Genomic DNA, 21,958 nt, shown 5'->3' with positions numbered 1-21,958 from the left:
ATCAGGTTTGAACCCAGATATACGAAGCCAGGTGTGTCTTGGTAACAGGACACTTGTGTTTACTAGGCCTGGGCGGCAAATTCTGTTCTGCTTGCGGAATTTGGGTAATTTCGTATTCCGCGGAGAATGCAAAATTGCCCAAAATTCTGCATTCCGCGACTTCGCAAATTTTTTTGCTTGTTCGCATTCTCAAATAAGTGTTCGCAAGATATTTCCCCCCTGAGCTCGCAAACAGCGATCGCGAACAAGTAATTCCACGTGTTTGCGGAATTTCTGCGTTTTCGTAGAGATTTTTTATCGTTTCGCTGAGATTTGCATAACGCAATTCCGTCCACCCCTAGTGTTTACTGCTCTGGCAGCTGTGTCAGCAGCATCTAGGGAGGACCTTATTTGATTATTTGAGATAAATTGTGCCTCTGTCACTAGGTTTTGAGCTTTAGCTCTATGTTCTTGGAGTAGAAATAGGATTAATTGTACCATTTCATTCCAGTGTGCACGGTCGTATCTAGCTAACAATGCTTGTGTGTTAGATATGTGCCAGACGTTTGCTGCCTGAGAGGCAACCATTTTCCCAGAGGCATCAAGAAGCAAAAACTCTTTATCTGGGGGTGGAGCATCTCCTGTAGTTTGGGAGTTGGCCCTTTTACGTGCGTTGGACACTACCAATGAATGTAGATTGGGTCGGATGGTGCAGACTTATATTTTTTATCTACCCTAGGGGTAAGGATACGTGCCCTGACCGGATCATTAAAGATATTGTCTATAGGCCTAATCATCCCTTTGAGCATGGGTAATGTGTGTGATGATTCTTCTGTACTGCTAAGGGGTTTCAAAGAGAAAATCCTCTTCTAGAGACTCTTTGTGGAGCTGCACCCCATGGTAATTACCTGCCCTACCCTGCAATTCAATATAGCCTACACTGTCGTCCAGTGGAGAGCGCTTCGTGGGGTATAAGTCACGATCATTGTTTGTGGGCGAGTTAGTGTTATAGTCGTCCCATGGGTCTGTGGGAATAGGCTGAATATCATCATCATCCCAATCCCAATCATCCTGATTGTCAGGTGTATGTGGTGCATGTTCAGGTGAAGTTGGCGCAGGTCGAAACTGAGGGGGTGATGGAAGAGTAGGAGGAAGAGGAGGTGGGGAAGGGTTAGTTTCAACAGTTCTCTTCTTTAAGGGAATGTGATAGTCCTCTTCTGTATCAGACCTTCTTTTTAGAGTCACTTTTGTGGTAATATGTCCAGTCTGAGTATTAATGAACAATACCTTCTTTTTCGGGTCCGGTTTATCAAGCAGATCGTCAAAATAGTGTTTTTTGGTGACTTTAGCCCATCAGTCTGTTTTGCCACCGAAGGTTTCGATGCTGACATTTTTGGAGTTGGTGTCTTCGGATACGAAATATGTTTCGGTGCAGAGTGTCTTTCGGAGCCGGACTTTGGCTTCAATCCTGAAGGTTTCGGCTTGGTGTCCGATTGAGAGTGGGGCTTTTCGGAGCCGTAAGGTTTTTTTGAAGGCTTCAGTGCTGAGCCCAAAGGCGAGACGAGGGAGATTCTGTACTTACAGTACACTGTCCATGAGGGATGTCTTCATCCTGGTCGGAGCTGTACTCGGAAACGGAGATCGGTTCCTGTTCCTCCTTTGCCCAAAAAGCGGCGCCGGTTTCTTGATCAGATTCTGGTCCAAAGAGGACCGGCATAGACCTTGTGTGTGGACTATGCATGTCGTGACGTCGAGCCAGACGGTCGCAAAGCGTCTTCTTTGAGCGGAAAGTTGCAGTCTTGTTCTCTGTGCTCAGGAGACAAGCACAGGTTACACACTTCGTGTGAGTTAATGCACAGGTACTTCGCGTGGCACCGAGGGCAGAATAAGAAGGGAGTAAGTTCCATCGACTGTGAGTCGAACCAATGAGGGTAGGCCCGACGGCCTTCCATGAGCTCACCGATCGATTGAGGGTTTGTATAACTAAACAAGACACGCGAAGAATGGTATACTCGCTCTGAAACAATACTGTTGAGGGTGAGTGTCATGCGCACCAAAGGAAACAGAAGGAACAGCGTCGGACAGGAGCGCAGCGACTAACATCCGACCTGATAGCGGAAAAAAACAATCTGAAGATGGAGTCTATGTCCGTGCGCTCTATCACCGAAAGGAGGAGTCACATGTCTCGTGACTGGAAAGACTTCTTCGAAGAAAAACAAAGTGTAAACATCCGGACCCAACACTAGATGGCGATCTAGGCACAGCATGTGATCTACAGCTCACATGCCTTGAATGGGTCTTAGGTTTGTAGGTTTCAAAGCTTTACCTCCCCAAAGAGTTTGGGCTTCAGGAAGGGGACAAGGGTCTCTATGTTGGCAACTGATTTGAGAGGTCCCCATGACGCAGTCTTCACCTAACTGCTGTGTCACAGCCTGGACGTCCACTGGCCAACAGTGGTCAGGCTCCTGAGGCAGCGGAGGAAAAAAAAGTTTGCGAAATGGACCTGAACAATAAGATGGGTGCCTCTCAGATCATCACAGGCAGCATTTCCGGGTGAATCTAACCCACTCACAGACCATGAGCAACAGACTGTTTGAAACTATAGTCAGCCTACGCTGGACTGGTGTTGCTGTTTGTTGTTGAAGTGTTGTAGGAATGTAGTACTGATGGTGCAAATGTGCTTGCACAGTACCATTGTTCAGAAGCCAGTGGTCACCCTTGGCTCAGTGCCCATTGTTCAGTCCGGGGTGACATCAATGATAAAATAAAAACTGCTTATGTCTGCAAAATTGTTTCTTGTATACATTCAATTTCAGTGCCACAAAGCAACACAACAACATCCATTGGACTTCTCTCCACAGCTCTGAGCAACATGTGTCTCTCAGAAGTGTTGCACCAAGAGTGCACCAAATCCCCTCTCTGGTTGCAAGTTGGACAGGCTCACTGCAGCATCCCACAGCTGTTGCGTTCTACAGGAGAAAAGCGGGCCTGAACTTAGGAATCTCGCTTCCCTACACAAACTAGGACAGATGCTCATTCTATATTCTACATCTTGTTCACAAATAAATGTTGGCCAGCAGTAAACAGTTTTACTCCTCTAACCCCGCTTGATCTTCCTTACCCTGCACCTTTTTGGGCCACAACAGCCAAACAGGCTGCCTTTGAGCTCCCACACCACTGGTCCTCCACACATTCCTTGTGCAAATGGCTGGAACATTAAACTATCAGTTCCTGGATCAGTGTTGAAAGCATGCACAATTATTTTGTGTGGTCCCCCGCCATCTTGGATTTTTTTGTTAAGTGATCCAGAGGATGTGTATCCGTACAGGCTTTGTGGAGATTGTATTGTTAGCTGCACAACAGAATACATTATTGAGAAGTATGATGTCTCATTAAACTGTTAATAATGAGTTACAACACTAGCCAGTAAACAAGCAGCACATATGTGTCACCTTAAGATGAAGGTTTGGAAACGTATTTACAGGTTTATGGATTGAACTGATGCTTGTGGATTTATCCCTCGGGAATGGAGACACTCCAGAGGAAACTGAGATGTGGGGAGCAGTCTCTGCAGGTGAGGGAAGGTGGCTGAGAGGGCTGGAGTCAGCACTCCATTCCTCCCCCCATAGCCCACAGGAATGGAGATGTGTGGGATCAGACACCCTGGCCAACGGTGTGACCATGATGCAATGAGTGGTAAAGAAATGTCTTTCTATCTTTCTTTAGAATTGAAAAATGACAATGATCTGATGCCCTCGAACCATATCCCATTTCAATGATATACGACGTGTGACTGATGACGCTGAGCCATTGATATTTATTGTTTTAATCTGTATTGCTACCAAAAATGATCAATAACAAACTTAAAAGTAAAGAATTAAAATGAAGCTTCGGAAGGCACACCAGGAAGTCTCGGAGGACTTGAAGAAGGATTTGGAGCCTGGAATGAGTAGTCAGTGATCTGGGCAGAGGTTTGAGGATTGAAATGAGGCTTCTAAAGACTCAAGAGGATGTTATGGACTAGAGGGAGGCCACTGCCAACTGGAGAGAGATTCCTTAGGACCAGGAGCTGATCTAAGGATTACAATGAGGTTTATGTGAGCTGGACAAGACCTCTTCTGATTGGAGGGAATTTACTAAATAATGAGGCCTGGATATGGCTTTAATGAAATATCAGTGATGTTTGGATGCACTGAAGGGATGCTTTGAAAAGTGGCATCCTAGATAGGACATTTTGAATGCGTTTGTGTACAACTCCTAATTGAGGAAAACCTGAGGGGAAGTTTCCAGAATGTGGTGTGTGTTCAGGGCACTTTTATGAAGGACTTCAGGTAAGTTTTAAAGATACAAATATGTTTTCTGAGGACAGCAGCCTATTTATGTAGCAATTATTTCAGGACTCAAATTAGTTTTCTGATGGTTCGCAAGAATTAATGAAAATTTAAGAGTTTCCCCTGATGGTGCAAGGGAATTTTCAGAGGACTTAACTTTTCAGGGGAATCAAATGTCTTTTCTCAGGACTTAAGAGTATTTTTGAGGATCACAAATGATTTTACGAGGAGCTGAACGTTTTCTAACACTTTGTGGGAATCAGTAGTGGCATTTACACACTGCAGCAGTGGGATAATAAACAGGAGGATAATAAACCAGTCTTACCTGCTCAGGGTGCTTCTGACATCCTGCAAAACAGAGAAACAAACAGTGAAATCAGTTTCCAGAGATGATGTTAAAGTTATGGCAGTATTTTTAGGAGTGAAATTCTAACGATCTTTGGATATAAAACAGTGACACAGCGCATTCTGTGGTATCGCATGACTAAGCACAGAATGTTATATTCTGAATGACGTCACAAAACAACACATTCTGATATTCTGAATGGGGTCCCTTGACTCATTGTATGATGTTCTCAATACGGTGACATGCATGAGCATCATTTAGGGATTGTCAGGGGTCGCAATTGCAAGGTGTCACAAGGGGCATGTCAGGAGTCTGAGACACGTAGCACTGCATGTGCGACCCCTGGCTTCGGAGGTTGCAACATGAGTGGCAAGAAGAGAGAGGCAGCTCGCCCTTATGGGAATCGTGCTCCACATTTGTTTTCTTCCCATTTTTCTAATAAACTAGTAGTGAATAATAACTTCAGTGACAGATGTTGTAAGTAAAAATGTTTTTAAATGTATGTAGTGTGCATGCTTCTGAGTGAGTGTGTTTGTGTGCAACAGAGTGTGTGTTTGTGAGTGTGTGTATGTGTGGGCATGGGTGTGTGTGGGTGGGGGGGCGTGGTCTGATGCCGATGGAGTGAACAGCTCTATTCGGAACTCTCCGCAGCCGGGCCCAATCTGGCACCATCCTGACCCATTGCACACCGCAAGGGTCCCAATATTTTACCATGCACTACCAAGGGGAGACTACTTAGCTGTGTGGTGTCTCCCTCGGTATACCACCCGGAGTTGCTGCTGAAATCACACTTGGTCGGCGGCTGCTGACTCAAGATGGTGGAAGAGGCTGCAGAATGAAGGAGCCGCCTAAGGAGAGAGCTTGTCTTCCCGGAAGACAACTTACTCGAGAGCGGAGCAACTGGAGGGAGGCTGCTACAATCGCTGCTGGAGATCCAACAGGTAACGTCGGTCGGGACGGAGGGCCTTTGGTAGTGTGGAGCGAAAGCTCTGCCCCGAGGATGGTCGGTAGCCGGTGGGGCCTACACAGACCAGACAGCAGCCGGCTGCTGCCCCGCTCTCTAGGGCTACAACCTAGGGCCTCCGTCCCGCGGCTCCTTGGGGAGGCATTACTTTAGCGATGCAGCGTCTACAAAATGGGGATATATATATATATATATCCTGACCTTATCGATATTGTCTCGATAGAGTAGTGAGAACAAAAGGGATCCGTTTTTTGTCCTGAAGAAGAAGCCTTGCGCTGACACACACAGGAGGGTCTACATTAACACGAGATACCTCCAATACATTTCTTTTAACAGTGCAGCTCAAGGGAATATTAAAGTTACTAGTCCACAAGAGCCAGGCCCTTTTTAAATACACTTTCTTTTCACTCACCCCTGACCCTTACTCTCACCAATTGCTACACCACACATAGGACTGAAGATCAGTGCTCCTGCGTAGTCGTAGGTCGTTGAACGCCCCGTCCCACAGCGGGATGGGAAGAACCCTATGAAGAAGTATGATACCAAGGGCCTTTTTGGTGTGTGAGGGGTATTTAAACAAACGCTGTGTGCTTTCAACCAATGTAGGAAAAACACAAAAAACCTGTGAGAACTTCCTTTTCTGATAGACACCCGTTTAAAGGTGGATCCTAGTGTTTCAAGCAAATCTTTAGAAGAGGACATATCCACCTCCAGTGCCCTTCATGGACACTACCTCTTCACTCCCGGTCTTGTTTTTTGTAGTTGTCTTAACACTTGGCAGAAGAGGACTTTGGGACCCTATGAGTGCCCGTTGGGGAACGAAGAAGGGAGGACCACTGCCTATAGAGAGGGGGCAGGAACTAGCTGGATTGCGAGACCAGGCCCGTCGGTGGCGCATCGCCACAATAGTGTTGTACTGACCCCAACGCTACTCGGGAGAGTGGCTGCGAGGCCCCAGCACCCCTGCCTCTCGCCAGGACTTGGACACTAGAACGGGGCAGTGATTAAGTGGAGTGCCCACTACCTACCGCCGATGCCAACCTGTGGTGGCCTGGGAGAGACTGCACTGCCGCATGAAGGTCCTAATAGCTGGGAACTGCACAGCGACCTACAGTGGGACCCACTGCCCTGATCACAGTGGACCTGCACGTATAGGACGGGGGCACTGGACATGATCACAGGAGCCTCTGGTTCGCCCAAAAGGATACTGCTGGCGCTGAACTTGCGGCCCCCAGTGCATCATACAAGGCGAGGACCAGGGATTTATTGTCGGGGACTTAAAATAAACAGGGTATAGTGGACGAGCACTACATATCAAAATACACCCGCCTGAAACCGGACTCCTGAAATAAATGGGCAACTCCAACAGATGAAAAGAACCGGATCAGGAGTGGCTGAATGTGCCTGTAACAGGGGAGTCGACAGCAATGACAACAATGAAGTCAGTCAATGATCCTACACTACAGGATATACTTCAAACCATCACTACCTCTAGGGAGGCTCTAGAACTCAAAATTGACACTATCAGCACTGATCTTAACTCGCTCAAGGATGACCACAGGATATTAGAGGAGAAAATAACCAATAATGAACGGCACTGGCAGACCTCTGCCCGACTTTAGCCGCGATACAGAAACGTCAACAAAGCATGGAATCTAAAGTGCGGTCGACGGAGAGTAGAGCAAAGGTCGCTGAAAATAGCTCATGCCACAATAATATTTGGGTTATTGGCATGCCGGAGAAACTCGAAGGAGCAAATGCAGCGCAGTACACAGAACAATGGCTGAGAACTGCTGTAGCTCCCGAGGGTCTATCTGTGTTCTTTGCCCTTGAAAGGGCACACAGAGCCCAGTCCAGATCTCCTCTGCCTGGCGCCCCCCCACGGCTGATAATAGCACTCTTCCTCCATTACAAAAATCATGACTACATCCTGGCTCAGGCGCAGAAAAGAGGAGAACTGAAAGTCAACAATGCAACAGTGCGTATTTTCCTGGACTTCTCCAGGGAGGTCCAGCGGCAGAGAGCATGTTACCAGGAGGTCAAAAAGAAATTGCAACAGCTGGACTTCCAATATTCAATGCTCTTCCCGGCAAAACTAAGAGTGATAACACTGAGCGGAGCGCAGTTCTTTCAGTCCCCACAAGAGGCATGGGTCTGGTTGGAAACTTGTAATGAGCAAAACTCTGATGTAGAAGGTGAAGAGTGGAAACGTCAGCGCAAGAAATCTGGTGGTGCTATCGCAGGGATTCCATTCTCATACAGAACTGTGCATAGAGACTTGGAACCTCAGTGAATTAGGGTGTGCCAAAACTCACCTTAGTACCCAAAATCCCCTACCAGACTAGCTACAGTGTCTTATTGGTTATTACAAACTCCCAACGTTTAGACAACCCAGAACATGGACTTAGTATACCTCAGGTAACGTGCAACACATGAACACTCTTTCGTTATACAATCATTTCAATCCAGAACAAGGAGTAAATGAGGACACGTGCACATTTGAAATGTTTATTTACTAATGCCGTGGTCTCAAGCACAGTATCTTAGCTAATACAAGCAAACATATTATCAGGCACAAAGTAATCAGCATAGTTCCTAGTCCATAGAATACAAAAGGTGAAAGCATTTTTAGAATGCTAGAACGAAGAAGGCTATACAACACCTAATTCTCACCCTCCCTTGCTAGTATATTATATTATATCTAAGAAGGTCTCTTTGGGTTTTAGCAGGGCGGCCCCATACCTCAAGATCCTAGTGGTAAGGGATCAAATCATCTTCCACCAGCTCTCTGCATGCGAAGCACCATCAAGTGTGTGTGTGTTCTGTGTAAAGCAATATAAAACGCGCCTAAAGCCAGAATTTGGCTGCAGCTGCATGTATGTTATGTCTAGGAACGTGCGAAGATCAGACCTCACAACAACCACTGTGTTGAGATATCCTTGAAGGTTTCAGCACTCACTGTACAGACACAGCTCACCAAGCAAGGCTGATATCAGAGTAACAACATATTATTATTGTGTGAATCAAAACACTCTACTAGGCTCAAAGCTAAAGCAAATAATATGTTTCGTGTGCAGAAGCAGCAGAAGGGTAAATTGGCGTTTAAACTCCTAACAAGCTCATGCTAACTTAACACAGCGTATAGGCAAAGCATATCAATATGACAGTGCATGATCAAGACGGAGTCGGGCTGCGCCCACCCAGGCTGAAGCCAAGCTGGGACACCAAAGAGTGATGGGAGCCAGAGCACAAATAAGCAGAGGTCAGACAGACCAGGAGACAATGAAGCGGAGGTCCCCCCTGATTCTTAAGCAGATCCGTAATCCAATGCCTCTAAGTATTCAAGTTTAGAGATGCCCAAGGTTACCCCGAGAACTGCAGATGACATCATATAGGACACTTAACCTGTCTTCTGCAAACAATGACGAACTATATGCTAATATGCTGATGGGCTGAGAGTATAGAAAAGCGCCTTGAGCATTCACTTTCAACATTGCTTCCCGCTAATGAATGAATAAGCCGGATGAAGGCCTGGCCACCGGGGGACTGCACGAGGCACCCCTTCACACTACAGGGCAATGTGGAAGTTCTTCCACAAAATCTAATGAACACTAATATGGTTTGGGCTGGTAGCACGTTGCTGCTTGTCCTGGGGAGGGGGAGTTGAGGATATTGATTGTTGAATTTAGGGTTGGGAGGGAGTGAGTCATGCAAAGATACACGCTTTCTCTTGGAACACATTAGGAAGGGCGAGCACGCACAAAGCCGAGGACCGGCGGACCCTCTCCCCACACTCAGCATACACATGACGGGTAATCCATTTTTATAAGTGCTTGACATGGAATGACGGGGGTATGCATACCATGACGAAACGGTACAAGGTACTTTCTTACCTGCATAGAAGAGGGGTACATATCGCACTATCGCAGGAAAGGCACTTCACGGATAGAGAAGGCCAGGCACTAAGGAGACGATCGAGGGGGGATACATTACCACATATTCGGCATACGCCAGGGGAGTACCCAAATGGATTGGAGCGGGGGTCCCTTTCCAACTAATAGATACTGTTATTGATGCTGAGGGCAGAGATGTAGCAGTGTGGGGTCGGCTAGAGGGTAAGGAGATAACTATAATAAACATATACGCCCCAAACACTGAACAGAGTAAATGTTTTGCGAATTTGTCGCGAAGCCTTGCGCAACTGCTGACAGCAACAAAATTGGGGGAGATTTTAATTGGGTCTCTGACACGCTATTAGACCGCTCACACCCTCCCCTGCAAGACTTCTAGACAAACAGCACAGCCAAAATGTTCACAGACTGGCAACAACAATGGGGCCTAATAAATTCCTATGAGATACCTGAACACACAGGGCCAAAACTACTCTTTTTTTCTCGAGCCTCCATGAGATTCATGTTCGCCTGGTCCTATTCCTGATTAGCACGATCAAATACTTGTCCAATTGCTGTTACAGATAGTGACTGCGAATACCCACATATAAGATATACATGCAAATGCAGGGTTTGTGTAGCCGATACCTATGGTGATGTTATAATAGTGACTCAAAGACAATACTTACAGTAGACAAAAAACACCACCTAGGTTGTCAGCTATGCTCATGGATCCTGGCGATCAAACAGGAACACACACGGCAGAAACAGCAAGGACGTAGAACTAAATACATAGCCACATTAGACAGGAGCTAGCAGGAGAGCTTAGCAGGAAGTAAGGGAAACAATGACACACATGGCAGAAAACAAGTAACAAACATGCAAGGAAACTAGAAGCAAGACAGTAGAACAGGAAGATCGCAAACTAGAGACTGAAACAGAGGTAATGGGAAGAAAAGCAGGAACTGGGACAAGGGAAATTACAGGAGAGCGGATTCAATGGTGCCTTAAATAGTACCAGTTCAGAAATCAAGGAAACCAAGAATTGCTCAGGAACAGGAATCCAGGGCACACTACAGGCAGTTGCTAATTCAGAAGCAAGTATAGCTATGGCTCAGGTTTTCTATTACCCGGACCCGCTGTGACACAAATGCGCCGGAAGAGGTTCCTCCCCCGGGAAGAGTGCCGTTGGACGCTACAGCCGTGAGCATTTATTTACCGGGATACATTAGAAAACTTAAGGAACGGAGGACTTATTCACGAGTGCTCTAACCAGATACCAGGTGAAAGCCTAATAAGCGTATATTAGTAGAGACGACCTCCATCAGGTGACTGATAAATATATTGTCCCAGTGTATAAGCTACCGCTGCCAATAAGAAAAAGATTCCCAGAAAAACAATTTGGGATCACCGTGCATAAGTATTAAGGAGAAGTCTATTATATTGGTCCTGAAGAAGGTGGTTGTAAACCGATTATACCACCGAAACGCGTTGACGCTCTATTTAATAGTTAAATCAAGAAGGGTCAACATCAGTGAGGGCATTGGTCATTATATCCAGCCTTATGTTGTATCACAGAATTTCTTGATTAACATCTTCAAGACAGATTTAATTGTCTTTGTGTTGCTCTTCTCCAATTGTATTGCCAACATTTCATATCATGTATTGTATTGTTTTTAATTATGTATTATTATTCATATGTGATAAAATGTCTTTTTAATGCTTTTTAACTTTATAAATAAAACAGGTGACACTTGTTTATATATGTTTGAAATTATCACGTTTTTTCTTTCTAAATGTTTCATGTATGAATGTGAAAGATCTTTTTATTTGATCTAAGTAGACTTGTGTGGATTGAAAATTAAATAACCAAAAGGGAAAACTCTGCTTTTACTTTACGTAACCTAGTGCTCTATTCCCTCTTGGTGAACAAAGAGCCGCTCTCATTTATTTGGGGTCAGGTATTCTGGAAACAATAATAGCAAAAGCTCAGGAAACAAGAGTCAGTCTCACTTGAGCACAGCTACAATGACCAACACTGAACTGAAGGGAGATGGAATTTCGCCCCCCATCCTTGGCTTGCAGGGGTGGAGACAAAGCAGTGAACTGGGGGAATATAGGTAATGGAGGTTCAAGCATGAGCAGACTGGATTCCATAAAACCTGGCATGAATTGGTAATGGATGTCTATTTCCAAATAGTGTCCAAATGGCTGGAAGTTAGTATATGCATACAGGGGAACATCCAGAAGCTTATTAGAACACTAGAAAGACCCACAATTCAGCCTCCTGGTAGTGAGCATGAGAGTACAAGGAGCGAGTTGTAACCAAGAATGAGTGAGACTTAGTTAGAGTGAGTGAGAATAAATGAGCACAAGAAAGAATGAATGATGGAGTGTGAGTGAGAATGAGTGCGAGTGAGTGAATGTAAGTTGAATGTGAGGAGAATGGCCAGTCTGCCATTGGTCCTTACATACTGAAGGTAATTCATGGCTTATAGAGGGAGCCATGGAAAACCTCTACCACTGGCATACTGGAGGTAATTGTTAGCATGACAGGCACCTGTAAAAAATACTGGTAAGGGCATGCTCGGGGTAATTAATGGTATAATGGGATCCCATTAACAAATACTGGAACGCTGGAGGACATTGGTGGCATAGGAGGCATCCATGGCACGATGTTGGCACTAGCTCATTGGAGATGCTTCTTTGTATGAGGAAGGGAAACCATGACATACGGGGGCGGGCAGGGGCAACTATGACAACATTCTAGCCCTCATGTACTAGATGCAATTTGACCCGAGGGTAACTAACCTAAGTGAAGTGATGGCATTAATTGGAAAATTCTGATACTGGGATGCTGTGGGTAATATGCAGCATAAAGATGCACGCATTGCATACGAGGGTCACCCCTGATAAAATGCTGGCCCTAACACAATGGATATGATTTCTGACCTAAGCGGGCATCCTTAGCACATTCTGAAAACAATGGGGTGAATTGCTTGAGAGGGTCAGGTTTCGTTGGCTTGACACATCTTGAATATAAATGAGTGCCCTTTCAGAACCTCTGTTTTTTTAAACACATTAATATGAAAATTGTGTTTTTTAATACACTATCAGCTTCCATTTTTCAAAAACCTTTTTTCGGGCGGAGAACGTCTAAACCCCCACCCGCACCCCACCAGGTCCATGAGATGAAATCTGGCGCACAACAATTCAGGGTAAGTATTCCATTCCACCACTTTCTAAAATGGTAATTGGTTTGTGTTTTGCAATACTAACCATGCAGTTAATATAAAACTTCAGGTCATGTGACAACTTCCAAGGGACATTTAGGGTCAAAGGTCTGATGATATCCCTTCCTGTGATGTCATTACCGTCAGAGAGTGTGTGATGTTACTTCCGCTACTCATGACAGGTTGGTGAATCAACGTCCTAGGTCACATGACACAGCAGTGATTGATATGAACAGGTTTCCATGACAATCTGATAGTCTAAAAAAAGTCACATGCCATCTGTGATATTCTGAATGTTATTACATGAACCAGTGCAGTGTTCAATTTTCTGAATGAGGCCACATGACAGTCTGTTTTATTGTGAAAGAAGTCACATGACACCACATTGTCTGTTATATTCTAATCTGTGTCGCATGACTCAGCACATGGCGAATTTCACATAATATTATATCTACCCAAGCCACATTTTGAATACAGGCATTTGGACCTCTGCAGTGATGTGAGCCTTCCTAATGGAGTCTCATCCACTATAATATTTTTACAATTTAGCTACTAGCTGTAATCTATAGCGCATAGACACCTATAGAGAAAGTTCATGTTTCATGTGTGCTACATGTGGGGGTTAGGGTGAGCCTGGAGTGTGTCTATTGTGATTTAATGCATGTGGACAGGACTCCATTTTGGATCCTGTGTGTGAATAGTACATATGATGGAGGATGGAGGGAGCCTGCCAGATAGGGAGGTATATTGTGGAAACCTTCCTGAGGTCTTTGAAGTGGACCAGACGTCTGTGAAAGGAAAGGAGTGAGGGAGACAAGTGATGCTCTGAAGGACATTCACATCCCACTTCCTGCATCCTTCATCCACAGAAGAGTTAATGCAGTTCTTTGTCACGTCTGGGAGGGAAGTCCTCTCTTCTGAGCCTATGTCTCAGTTTCCTCTGTCGCCGCACACACAGATCCACCCTCTCCTCCTGCAAAAATTGAGTGACAAAGACTTTAACCTGACCAGTCTGGGCTAATAAATAAAATGTCAGGACTGCCTGAAACCAGCTCCAGAGGGGAGGGGCTCTTGAATTTTCATTACAACAAAAAAAAAACTAGGCCAAATTTTTGTGGGAAACGCAAGTCACTGTGCCAGGAGTCTCTTTGACCAGTGTCAAGAATCTCAAAGCACTGATGGAGATAAATATATCAGTTCTAGAGCCAGGATCCCCGATTTCCGGCTTCCTTACAGGTGAGGGCAACTTGTAAAGTACCCCTTCAAGAAGAGCTGAGGGCTGCCTATAGAATAGAGGAGCTGTCTGATGGAGAGAGGAGGTTGGTGAATTACAACCCCCAAGAGAGAAGCCTGCCTTGTGACGTCATCAGCCCATGTGACTGGTGAGTAAGGAGTGGCGCAAGGGACTTGGGTCTGAACCCTGCTGAAGGAGCTGGACCTACCTTGGTGGAAGAGGCCAACTCGCTAAGCATAAGAGGTACTGAAAGTGTGCTCAGGGGGAGGAGGTACGAGCCGAAGAGGTGCAGGAAGTGTGCTCAGGAGGAGGAGGTACGAGCAGAAGAGGTACTAGAAGTGTGCCTAGGAGGAGGTACGAGCAGATGAGGTACTGGAAGTGTGCCCAGGAGGAGGAGGTACGGGCAGAAGAGGTACTGGAAGTGTGCTCAGGAGGAGGAGGTATGAGCAGAAGAGGTACTGGAAGTGTGCCTAGGAGGAGGTCCGAGCAGATAAGGTACTGGAAGTGTGCTCAGGGGGAGGAGGTACGAGCCGAAGAGGTGCAGGAAGTGTGCTCAGGAGGAGGAGGTACGAGCAGAAGAGGTACTAGAAGTGTGCCTAGGAGGAGGTACGAGCAGATGAGGTACTGGAAGTGTGCCCAGGAGGAGGAGGTACGGGCAGAAGAGGTGCAGGAAGTGTGCTCAGGAGGAGGAGGTACGAGCAGAAGAGGTGCAGGAAGTGTGCTCAGGAGGAGGATGTACGGGCAGAAGAGGTACTGGAAGTGTGCTCAGGAGGAGGAGGTACGGGCAGAAGAGGTACTGGAAGTGTGCCCAGGAGGATGAGATATGAGCAGAAGAGGTGCAGGAAGTGTGCTCAGGAGGAGGAGGTATGAGCAGAAGAGGTACTGGAAGTGTGCCTAGGAGGAGGTCCGAGCAGATAAGGTACTGGAAGTGTGCTCAGGGGGAGGAGGTACGAGCCGAAGAGGTGCAGGAAGTGTGCTCAGGAGGAGGAGGTACGAGCAGAAGAGGTGCAGGAAGTGTGCTCAGGAGGAGGAGGTACGGGCAGAAGAGGTACTGGAAGTGTGCTCAGGAGGAGGAGGTACGGGCAGAAGAGGTACTGGAAGTGTGCCCAGGAGGATGAGATATGAGCAGAAGAGGTACTGGAAGTGTGCTCAGGAGGAGGTACAAGCAGAAGAGGTACTGGAAGGGTGCCCAGGAGGATGAGATATGAGCAGAAGAGGTACTGGAAGTGTGCCTAGGGGGAGGTACGAGCAGATGAGGTACTAGAAGTGTGCCCAGGAGGAGGTATGGGCAGATAAGGTACTGGAAGCGTGCCAGGAGGAGGTATGAGCAGAAGAGGTACTGGAAGCGTGCCAGGAGGAGGTATGAGCAGAAGAGGTACTGGAAGCGTGCCCAGGAGGAGGAGGAGGTACGATCAGAAGAGGTATTAGAAGGGTGCTCTTAAGGAGTACTTAAGAGCCAAATGGGTGCTAGAAGAGTGCCCTGCAGGAGGAGGTACAAGCAGAAGGGGTACTTGATGAGTGCCCTGCAGGAAGAGGTACAGGCAGAAGGGGGGCTAGAAGAGAGCCCTACATAGGGCGATAGGACCAGATGGATTACTATAAGAGTACCCTGCAAGAGGAGGTACTGGCAGAAGGGGTACTAAAAGAGTGCCCTGCAGGAGGAAATATGAACAGTAGGGATAGTAGAAGAGTGTTCTTCAGAAGAAGGAGGTACGAAGAGAAGGATTACTAGAAAAGTGCCATGAAGGAGTAGTTAAGAGCCAAATGGGTAATAGAAGAGTGCCCTGCACGAGAAGGAGGTAAGGCCAGAATGAGTACTAGAGGAGTGCATATAGTCAAGTCAAGTCAAATAATTTATACAGCGTGCTACATACCCAGAGGGTCTCAAGGCGCCAGAGGAAGGGTGGGGAATTACTCATCGAATATCCAGGTTTTAAGTTGCTTTCTGAATGCTGGGTGGTTCTGAGTGAGGCGAAGGTGAATGGGAAGTGAGTTCCTGGTTTTAGCCGCCAGGTAGGAGAAGGATCTTCCTCCCATGGTGGTTTTATTGATGCGAGGTACGGCAGCAAGGGCTTGGTTGGAGGAGCGTAGTTGACGGGAGGGGGTGTAGAAGGAAAGTCGTGTGTCAGGCATTCGGGTCCAAGTTCGTAGAGTGCTTTGTGTGCGTGGGTTAGGAGGCGGAATGTTATCCTCTTATTGACGCGGAGCCAGTGGAGGTTTTTCAGGTGACTCGAAATGTGGTCTTTAAGCGGGATGTCTAGTATGAGTCTGGCTGATGCGTTCTGGATGCGTTGGAGTTTTTTCTGTAGTTTTGCGGTGGTACCGGCGTATAGGGTGTTACCGTAGTCCAGGCGGCTCGTGACCAGTGCGTGGGTGACTGGTTTTTCTGGTTTCGGTGGGGAGCCAGCGAAATGTTTTTTTGAGCATGCGTAGAATGTTGAAGCAAGATGATGAAACGGCGTTGACTTGTCTGTTCATCGAGAGTGAGGAGTCCAGGATGACGCCCAGGTTCCGTGCGTGGTCCGTCGGGATGGGTGCTTTTCCAAGGGCCTCTGTCCACCAGGAGTCATCCCAGGTGGAGGGGGAGGTACCTAAGATAAGGACTTCTGTTTTGTCTGAGTTCAGTTTCAGACGGCTGTGCTTCATCCACTCGGCTACTTCTTTCATTCCTTCATGTAGGTTGGTTTAAAGACCTGTGACCGCCTCTTGTGCAGTTATGGACTTTTAAAGGATCTGCGTGTGTGAAGCCCCCGCCAGTTACTGGATTAATTCATCCCAGAATGGGGTGAGCGGTTGGGAGTGAAGAGGCTGAGATGGGAGACCCTCTATTAAAGTTTAAAGAATAACCAGGCAAAAGTAAAGGACTTGGAGTACTGTACTCTTTATGAAAAGTTGTCTGTGACGTGCATGCAACGTGGCTAAATTACAAGTTCATATCAGTAAAAGGATTCAAACGCACGGTTTACAGCTGGCGAATGGAAAGTGCCCTCATTAGAACAGAGAATAACTCTAAGAGAGAATATAAACTATTATAGAAATAATTGGGAAGCACTTTCAGTTCAGTATTTACACACATGAATCCCGTGTTGGCTATATTGATTCACACCAAATGACTACACCTTGACGACGACTCTCAGAGGACCAGAATTTGTGATTTAATACTCCATGATATCAGAGCTGTTAAGAAGAGCAGAACATGGGAGCAACACAGTAATTCATGACTATCAATGATGTAAATTGATAAATATCTTTCTAATAAACATAGAATTTTTTACATATAAAAAAAATTATTGTTTGTTATTCACATGTTTCTCTGAAATTCTATGATCTTTCAGGGTACTGCTCCCCACATCTTTATATTGTCTATTGAAAGTATAAGTCACTATTATCAGATAACCCAAATGCGTAGGACCCTTTGAGGTTCATCAACAGGTCATGGGTCATCGTCCTCGACTGACACAAGAGGTTCATCAACAGGTCAGGAGTCATCTTCCAGCATTTACAAGAGAGATTACATCAAAAGGTCACGGAGCATCATCATAGACTGAATTGCGAGGTCATATCAACGGGTCCGGGTCCATCATTCTAGCAGGAGGCACGAGTGGTCCTCTCTTGTAAGAAGGATGAGCCACCCCTAGACAATGGGTCTTACCGGTCCCATTTCATTTCTCAACACTGACACAAAACTATACGCGAAACTTTTAGCTACATTGGTGGTGGGCTTGATTCCCAAATTGGTCACCCAGGGAAACATAGGTTTACTATCTATCATTTCCCTAGAAGTAGAAAGGGCATTTGAACATGTGTTTAGATTAACTGGTGAATGACATGTGTGTACCAACATTGACAGGCCATGGTAATTATTAACAACTTCAACTTAGACTGTTCTAGGACTGGCTCTGAAAGCAGAGAGGGATGCTCTCTGCCACCCTTGGAGGGATGCTCCCGGTCACCTTCAGAGGGACACTCCCTGCAACCCCCGGAGGAATGCTCCAACACCCCCCCCCTCCCGAGGGATGCTATTTGTCACCCCCGGAGGGATGCTCTCTGTCGCCCTCAGAGGGATGCTCTCAGCCACCCTCAGAGGGGTGCTCTCTGCCACCACAGTGGGATGCTCTCTGCCACCTTCGGAGGGATGCTCCCTGTCACCCTTGGAGGGATGCTCCCTGTCACCCTCAGAGAGGTGCTCTCTGTCACCCTTCTAATGCCCTTTACTTGGCTGTAAACTTATCAACCTGTTTGCACAGAGCAGCACTGTTAAAGTGACAGCTTTTGACCACAATAAGGAAGTTTATACCTCCAATCCCACCCTAAGCCATATTGTTGAGGAATTTGTTTATTGTTCAGGGTGCCAAGAAAATCAAATTTATTTTGCTGCAGGGCAGCAATTTGTGGACTTTCATGTTGCATACACTTTAATAGAACCAAGGTTTACCTGTAATATAAAATTGTCACTATTCTTCAAATTAAAGCGTTTTCTGTGGCAACCTTTATCTGGGGTTGAAAAAACCCAATGAGCATGCCATTATCGATTCCAAATGCCTATTTATCTATTCCAAATGCCTAACTATATAGCTGTTCACCCTAACAAGAGATTGGTGCACGCGAAAGTAAGCGACTACCTGCATCAGGAGCAAAGTAATCACTTTAGAACAGAACTACTTAGAAAAGGAGGAATTTGGTTTCTTTCTAATTCTCTACGACGTTAGCTCACATTTTACTTTCCATTTTTATCCTGCTTTTTTCACATTTTGCTCCTTGGTCTCCATATGTTTATTAGTCACTAGAATTTTTGGGGTGTTGCATTAACTTGTATCTAACACTGTAAGAGGTCACTGTGCATCCCAATGTTTGTATGTTGAATTGGACTTTCAGCATCAAGTGGGACAATCTAAATTATCCATCTCTGTATATTGTTATTGGCTCTCAGAGTACCTGGGGTCACTGTGCATTGACCCTGGCAGGAGATCATGTGTGTTCCACTCATACATTTCATAATGTACACAAATTATGAATATTTTGCTTACTTCTTTTGTTTTATTTACCAAAATGTATCTCACCTTCAGTAGTTCCCTTGCCGGCACCTCACACTTCTTTTCTATCTCCGTTATCAGGGCATTGAGAGAGGTAATTTGATTGGACAGTTTGTTGGAAATTGCATTTTCTACCAAGCTAATTTCCTTCTCCATCTCCTTCAGTCTCCCGTACAGACTTTGCTCCTTTTCTTGCAAGAGTTGTCGCAGTTTTTCAAACTCAAATTCAATTTTTTTCTTCTCAGTTCTAAATATGTTCTGTCAGAAGCAAAAAAAAGCTTGATAGATATTAAAAAGTCATCCTTAGTTTCTTTAAAAAATCAGAACACTAGCATGCTTTTCCAAACTTCTGAACCGCAGTCCCTTACTTCCTTCAATTCTATTGTCTTCTGTCCTTCTCACCCTCCTACCCTCCCCCTTCCCTCAGACACCTCACAAACTGTAGAGAAGATAGAATTTGTGAAGCTGCAGAGATGCTCAATCCATGGAGAGAGTGCAAGGAAGAGAACCCACCGCAGGCAGAGACAGTCAAAGACCCAGAGAGCGGCTAAGTGGAGACACTGGCTGAAGTCCAGTGTGAGTCGTTGTGACTAACACAAGAGAATGTAAAAGAAGTAGTGCCCGGAAGTTGCAGCACTTGGAATGGAAGATAGGATATATGTGGTGTGCACGCTGCCCCTCTGTTGCCTGAACACTGGATGAGTTACCTCCGAAAGATACGCTGAAGGGGTTTCTTACTATAGCACACTCAGAGTGAGGAGGAATCACTGATGTGGAAATGTAATGTTTGAAATCATAAAGAAATTATGTGTATTCTGTTACTGAATGGAGAATTACCAGATAAATCAATGTTACTGCAGGTTATTCATAACTTCCTATAGAGACTGAGTAAAGAGGTTGGCTAGACATCTTGTACTATCCCAAAATAGGAGCCTGTGTGTTATCAGGTGAGGTACATCACACTGTGGCTTAGAGGAGGAGCCTGTGTGTTATCAGGTGAGGTATGTCACACTGAAGCTTAGAGCAGGAGCCTGTGTGTTAACAGGTGAGGTACATCACACTCTGGCTTAGAGGAGGAGCCTGTGTGTTATCAGGTGAGGTATGTCACACTGTGGCTTAGAGGAGGAGCCTGTGTGTTATCAGGTGAGGTACATCACACTGTGGCTTAGAGGAGGAGCCTGTGTGTTATCAGGTGAGGTATGTCACACTGAAGCTTAGAGCAGGAGCCTGTGTGTTATCAGGTGAGGCATGTCACACTGTGGCTTAGAGGAGGAGCCTGTGTGTTATCAGGTGAGGTACATCACACTGTGGCTTAGAGGAGGAGCCTGTGTGTTATCAGGTGAGGTATGTCACACTGAAGCTTAGAGCAGGAGCCTGTGTGTTATCAGGTGAGGTACATCACACTGTGGCTTAGAGGAGGAGCCTGTGTGTTATCAGGTGAGGTATTTACACTGGCTTAGAGCAGGAGCCTGTGTGTTATCAGGTGAGGTACATCACACTGTGGCTTAGAGGAGGAGCCTGTGTGTTATCAGGTGAGGTACATCACACTGTGGCTTAGAGGAGGAGCCTGTGTGTTATCAGGTGAGGTACGACACACTGTGGCTTAGAGGAGGAGCCTGTGTGTTATCAGGTGAGGTACATCACACTGTGGCTTAGAGGAGGAGCCTGTGTGTTATCAGGTGAGGTACATCACTCTGTGGCTTAGAGCAGGAGCCTGTGTGTTATAAGGTGAGGTATGTCACACTGTGGCTTAGAGGAGGAGCCTGTGTGTTATCAGGTGAGGTACATCACTCTGTGGCTTAGAGCAGGAGCCTGTGTGTTATCAGGTGAGGTAAGTCTTACCCAAGCAGGAATAGGAGGGGGTCAGCAGTGGAGAGAGGTGGGCCTTTCTAGCATCACCAAGAACGACTGCACTCAGAAATTCTGGGGAATTAGTTATGTTTCCACTCCTGGTAGAGCGTGGTATCCTTTATATGTCACAAATATAGGTAGATGATAGTGCTCCTGTTATGTGTAACTAGTTTATAGATAGAGAGTTGTACTCTTGTGCTGTGTCACTCGTATACAGGTAAAGGGTTATGCTTGTGCCATATTGCTAGTATAGAGGTAGAGGGTTGTGCTCATGTATGTATCAGTAGTATACAGGTGGAGGGTTGTGTTCTTGTGCCGTGTCACTCGTATACAGTTGGAGGGTTGTGCTCCTGTGCCTTGTCACTAGTATACAGGTGGAGGGTTGTGTTCCTGTGCTGTATCACTAGTATACAGGTGGAGGATTGTGTATACAGGTGGAGGGTTGTGCTCCTGTGCCTTGTCACTAATATACAGGTAGAGGGTTGTGCTCATGTATGTATCACTAGTATACAGGTGGAGGGTTGTGTTCTTGTGCTGTGTCACTCGTATACAGTTGGAGGGTTGTGCTCCTGTGCCTTATCACTAGTATACAGGTGGAGGGTTGTGTTCGTGTGCTGTATCACTAGTATACAGGTGGAGGATTGTGTATACAGGTGGAGGGTTGTGTTCCTGTGCTGCATCACTAGTATACAGGTGGAGGGTTGTGCTCCTGTGCCTTGTCACTAGTATACAGGTGGAGGGTTGTGTTCCTGTGCTGTATCACTAGTATACAGGTGGAGGATTGTGTTCCTGCGCTGTATCACTAGTATACAGCTTGAGGGTTGTGTTCCTGTGCTGTATCACTAGTATACAAGTGGAGGGGTGTGTTCCTGCACCATATCACTAGTATACAGGTGGAGGGCTGTGTTCCTGTGCCATGTCACGGAGTATACAGGTGGAAGGTTGTGTTTATGTGCTGTATCACTAGTATACAGGTGGAGGATTGTGTATACAGGTGGAGTGGTTGTGTTCCTGTGCTGTGTCACTAGTATACAGGTAGAGGGTTTTGTTCCTGTGCTGTGCCACTAGTATACAGGTGGAGGACTGTGCTCCTTTGA

The 21,958-nt window shown here is 46.1% G+C and overlaps 1 protein-coding gene across 2 annotated transcripts in view; it reads right to left on the bottom strand.

The window, feature by feature from the left end:
- LOC147710252 (E3 ubiquitin-protein ligase TRIM39-like) overlaps positions 1-21,958 on the bottom strand; it is a 65,157-nt gene that overhangs the window by 20,719 nt on the left and 22,480 nt on the right. The window contains exons 3-4 of one of the 2 annotated variants that reach the window (XM_086920924.1): positions 19,038-19,268; positions 4,636-4,658 (exon numbers count right to left, since the gene is read on the bottom strand). In XM_086920924.1, the coding sequence (XP_086777050.1) occupies positions 4,636-4,658; positions 19,038-19,268 (254 nt within the window). The remainder of the gene's footprint in view (positions 1-4,635; positions 4,659-19,037; positions 19,269-21,958) is intronic. The other variant, XM_086920925.1, reaches the window with a different exon arrangement.

This window comes from Lissotriton vulgaris, chromosome 5 (genome assembly GCF_964263255.1).
Source record: "Lissotriton vulgaris chromosome 5, aLisVul1.2, whole genome shotgun sequence".
Taxonomy (NCBI): domain Eukaryota; kingdom Metazoa; phylum Chordata; class Amphibia; order Caudata; family Salamandridae; genus Lissotriton; species Lissotriton vulgaris.
The sequence above is the reverse complement of the archived record's forward strand: the minus strand, read 5'-3'. Positions and strand labels throughout refer to the sequence as shown.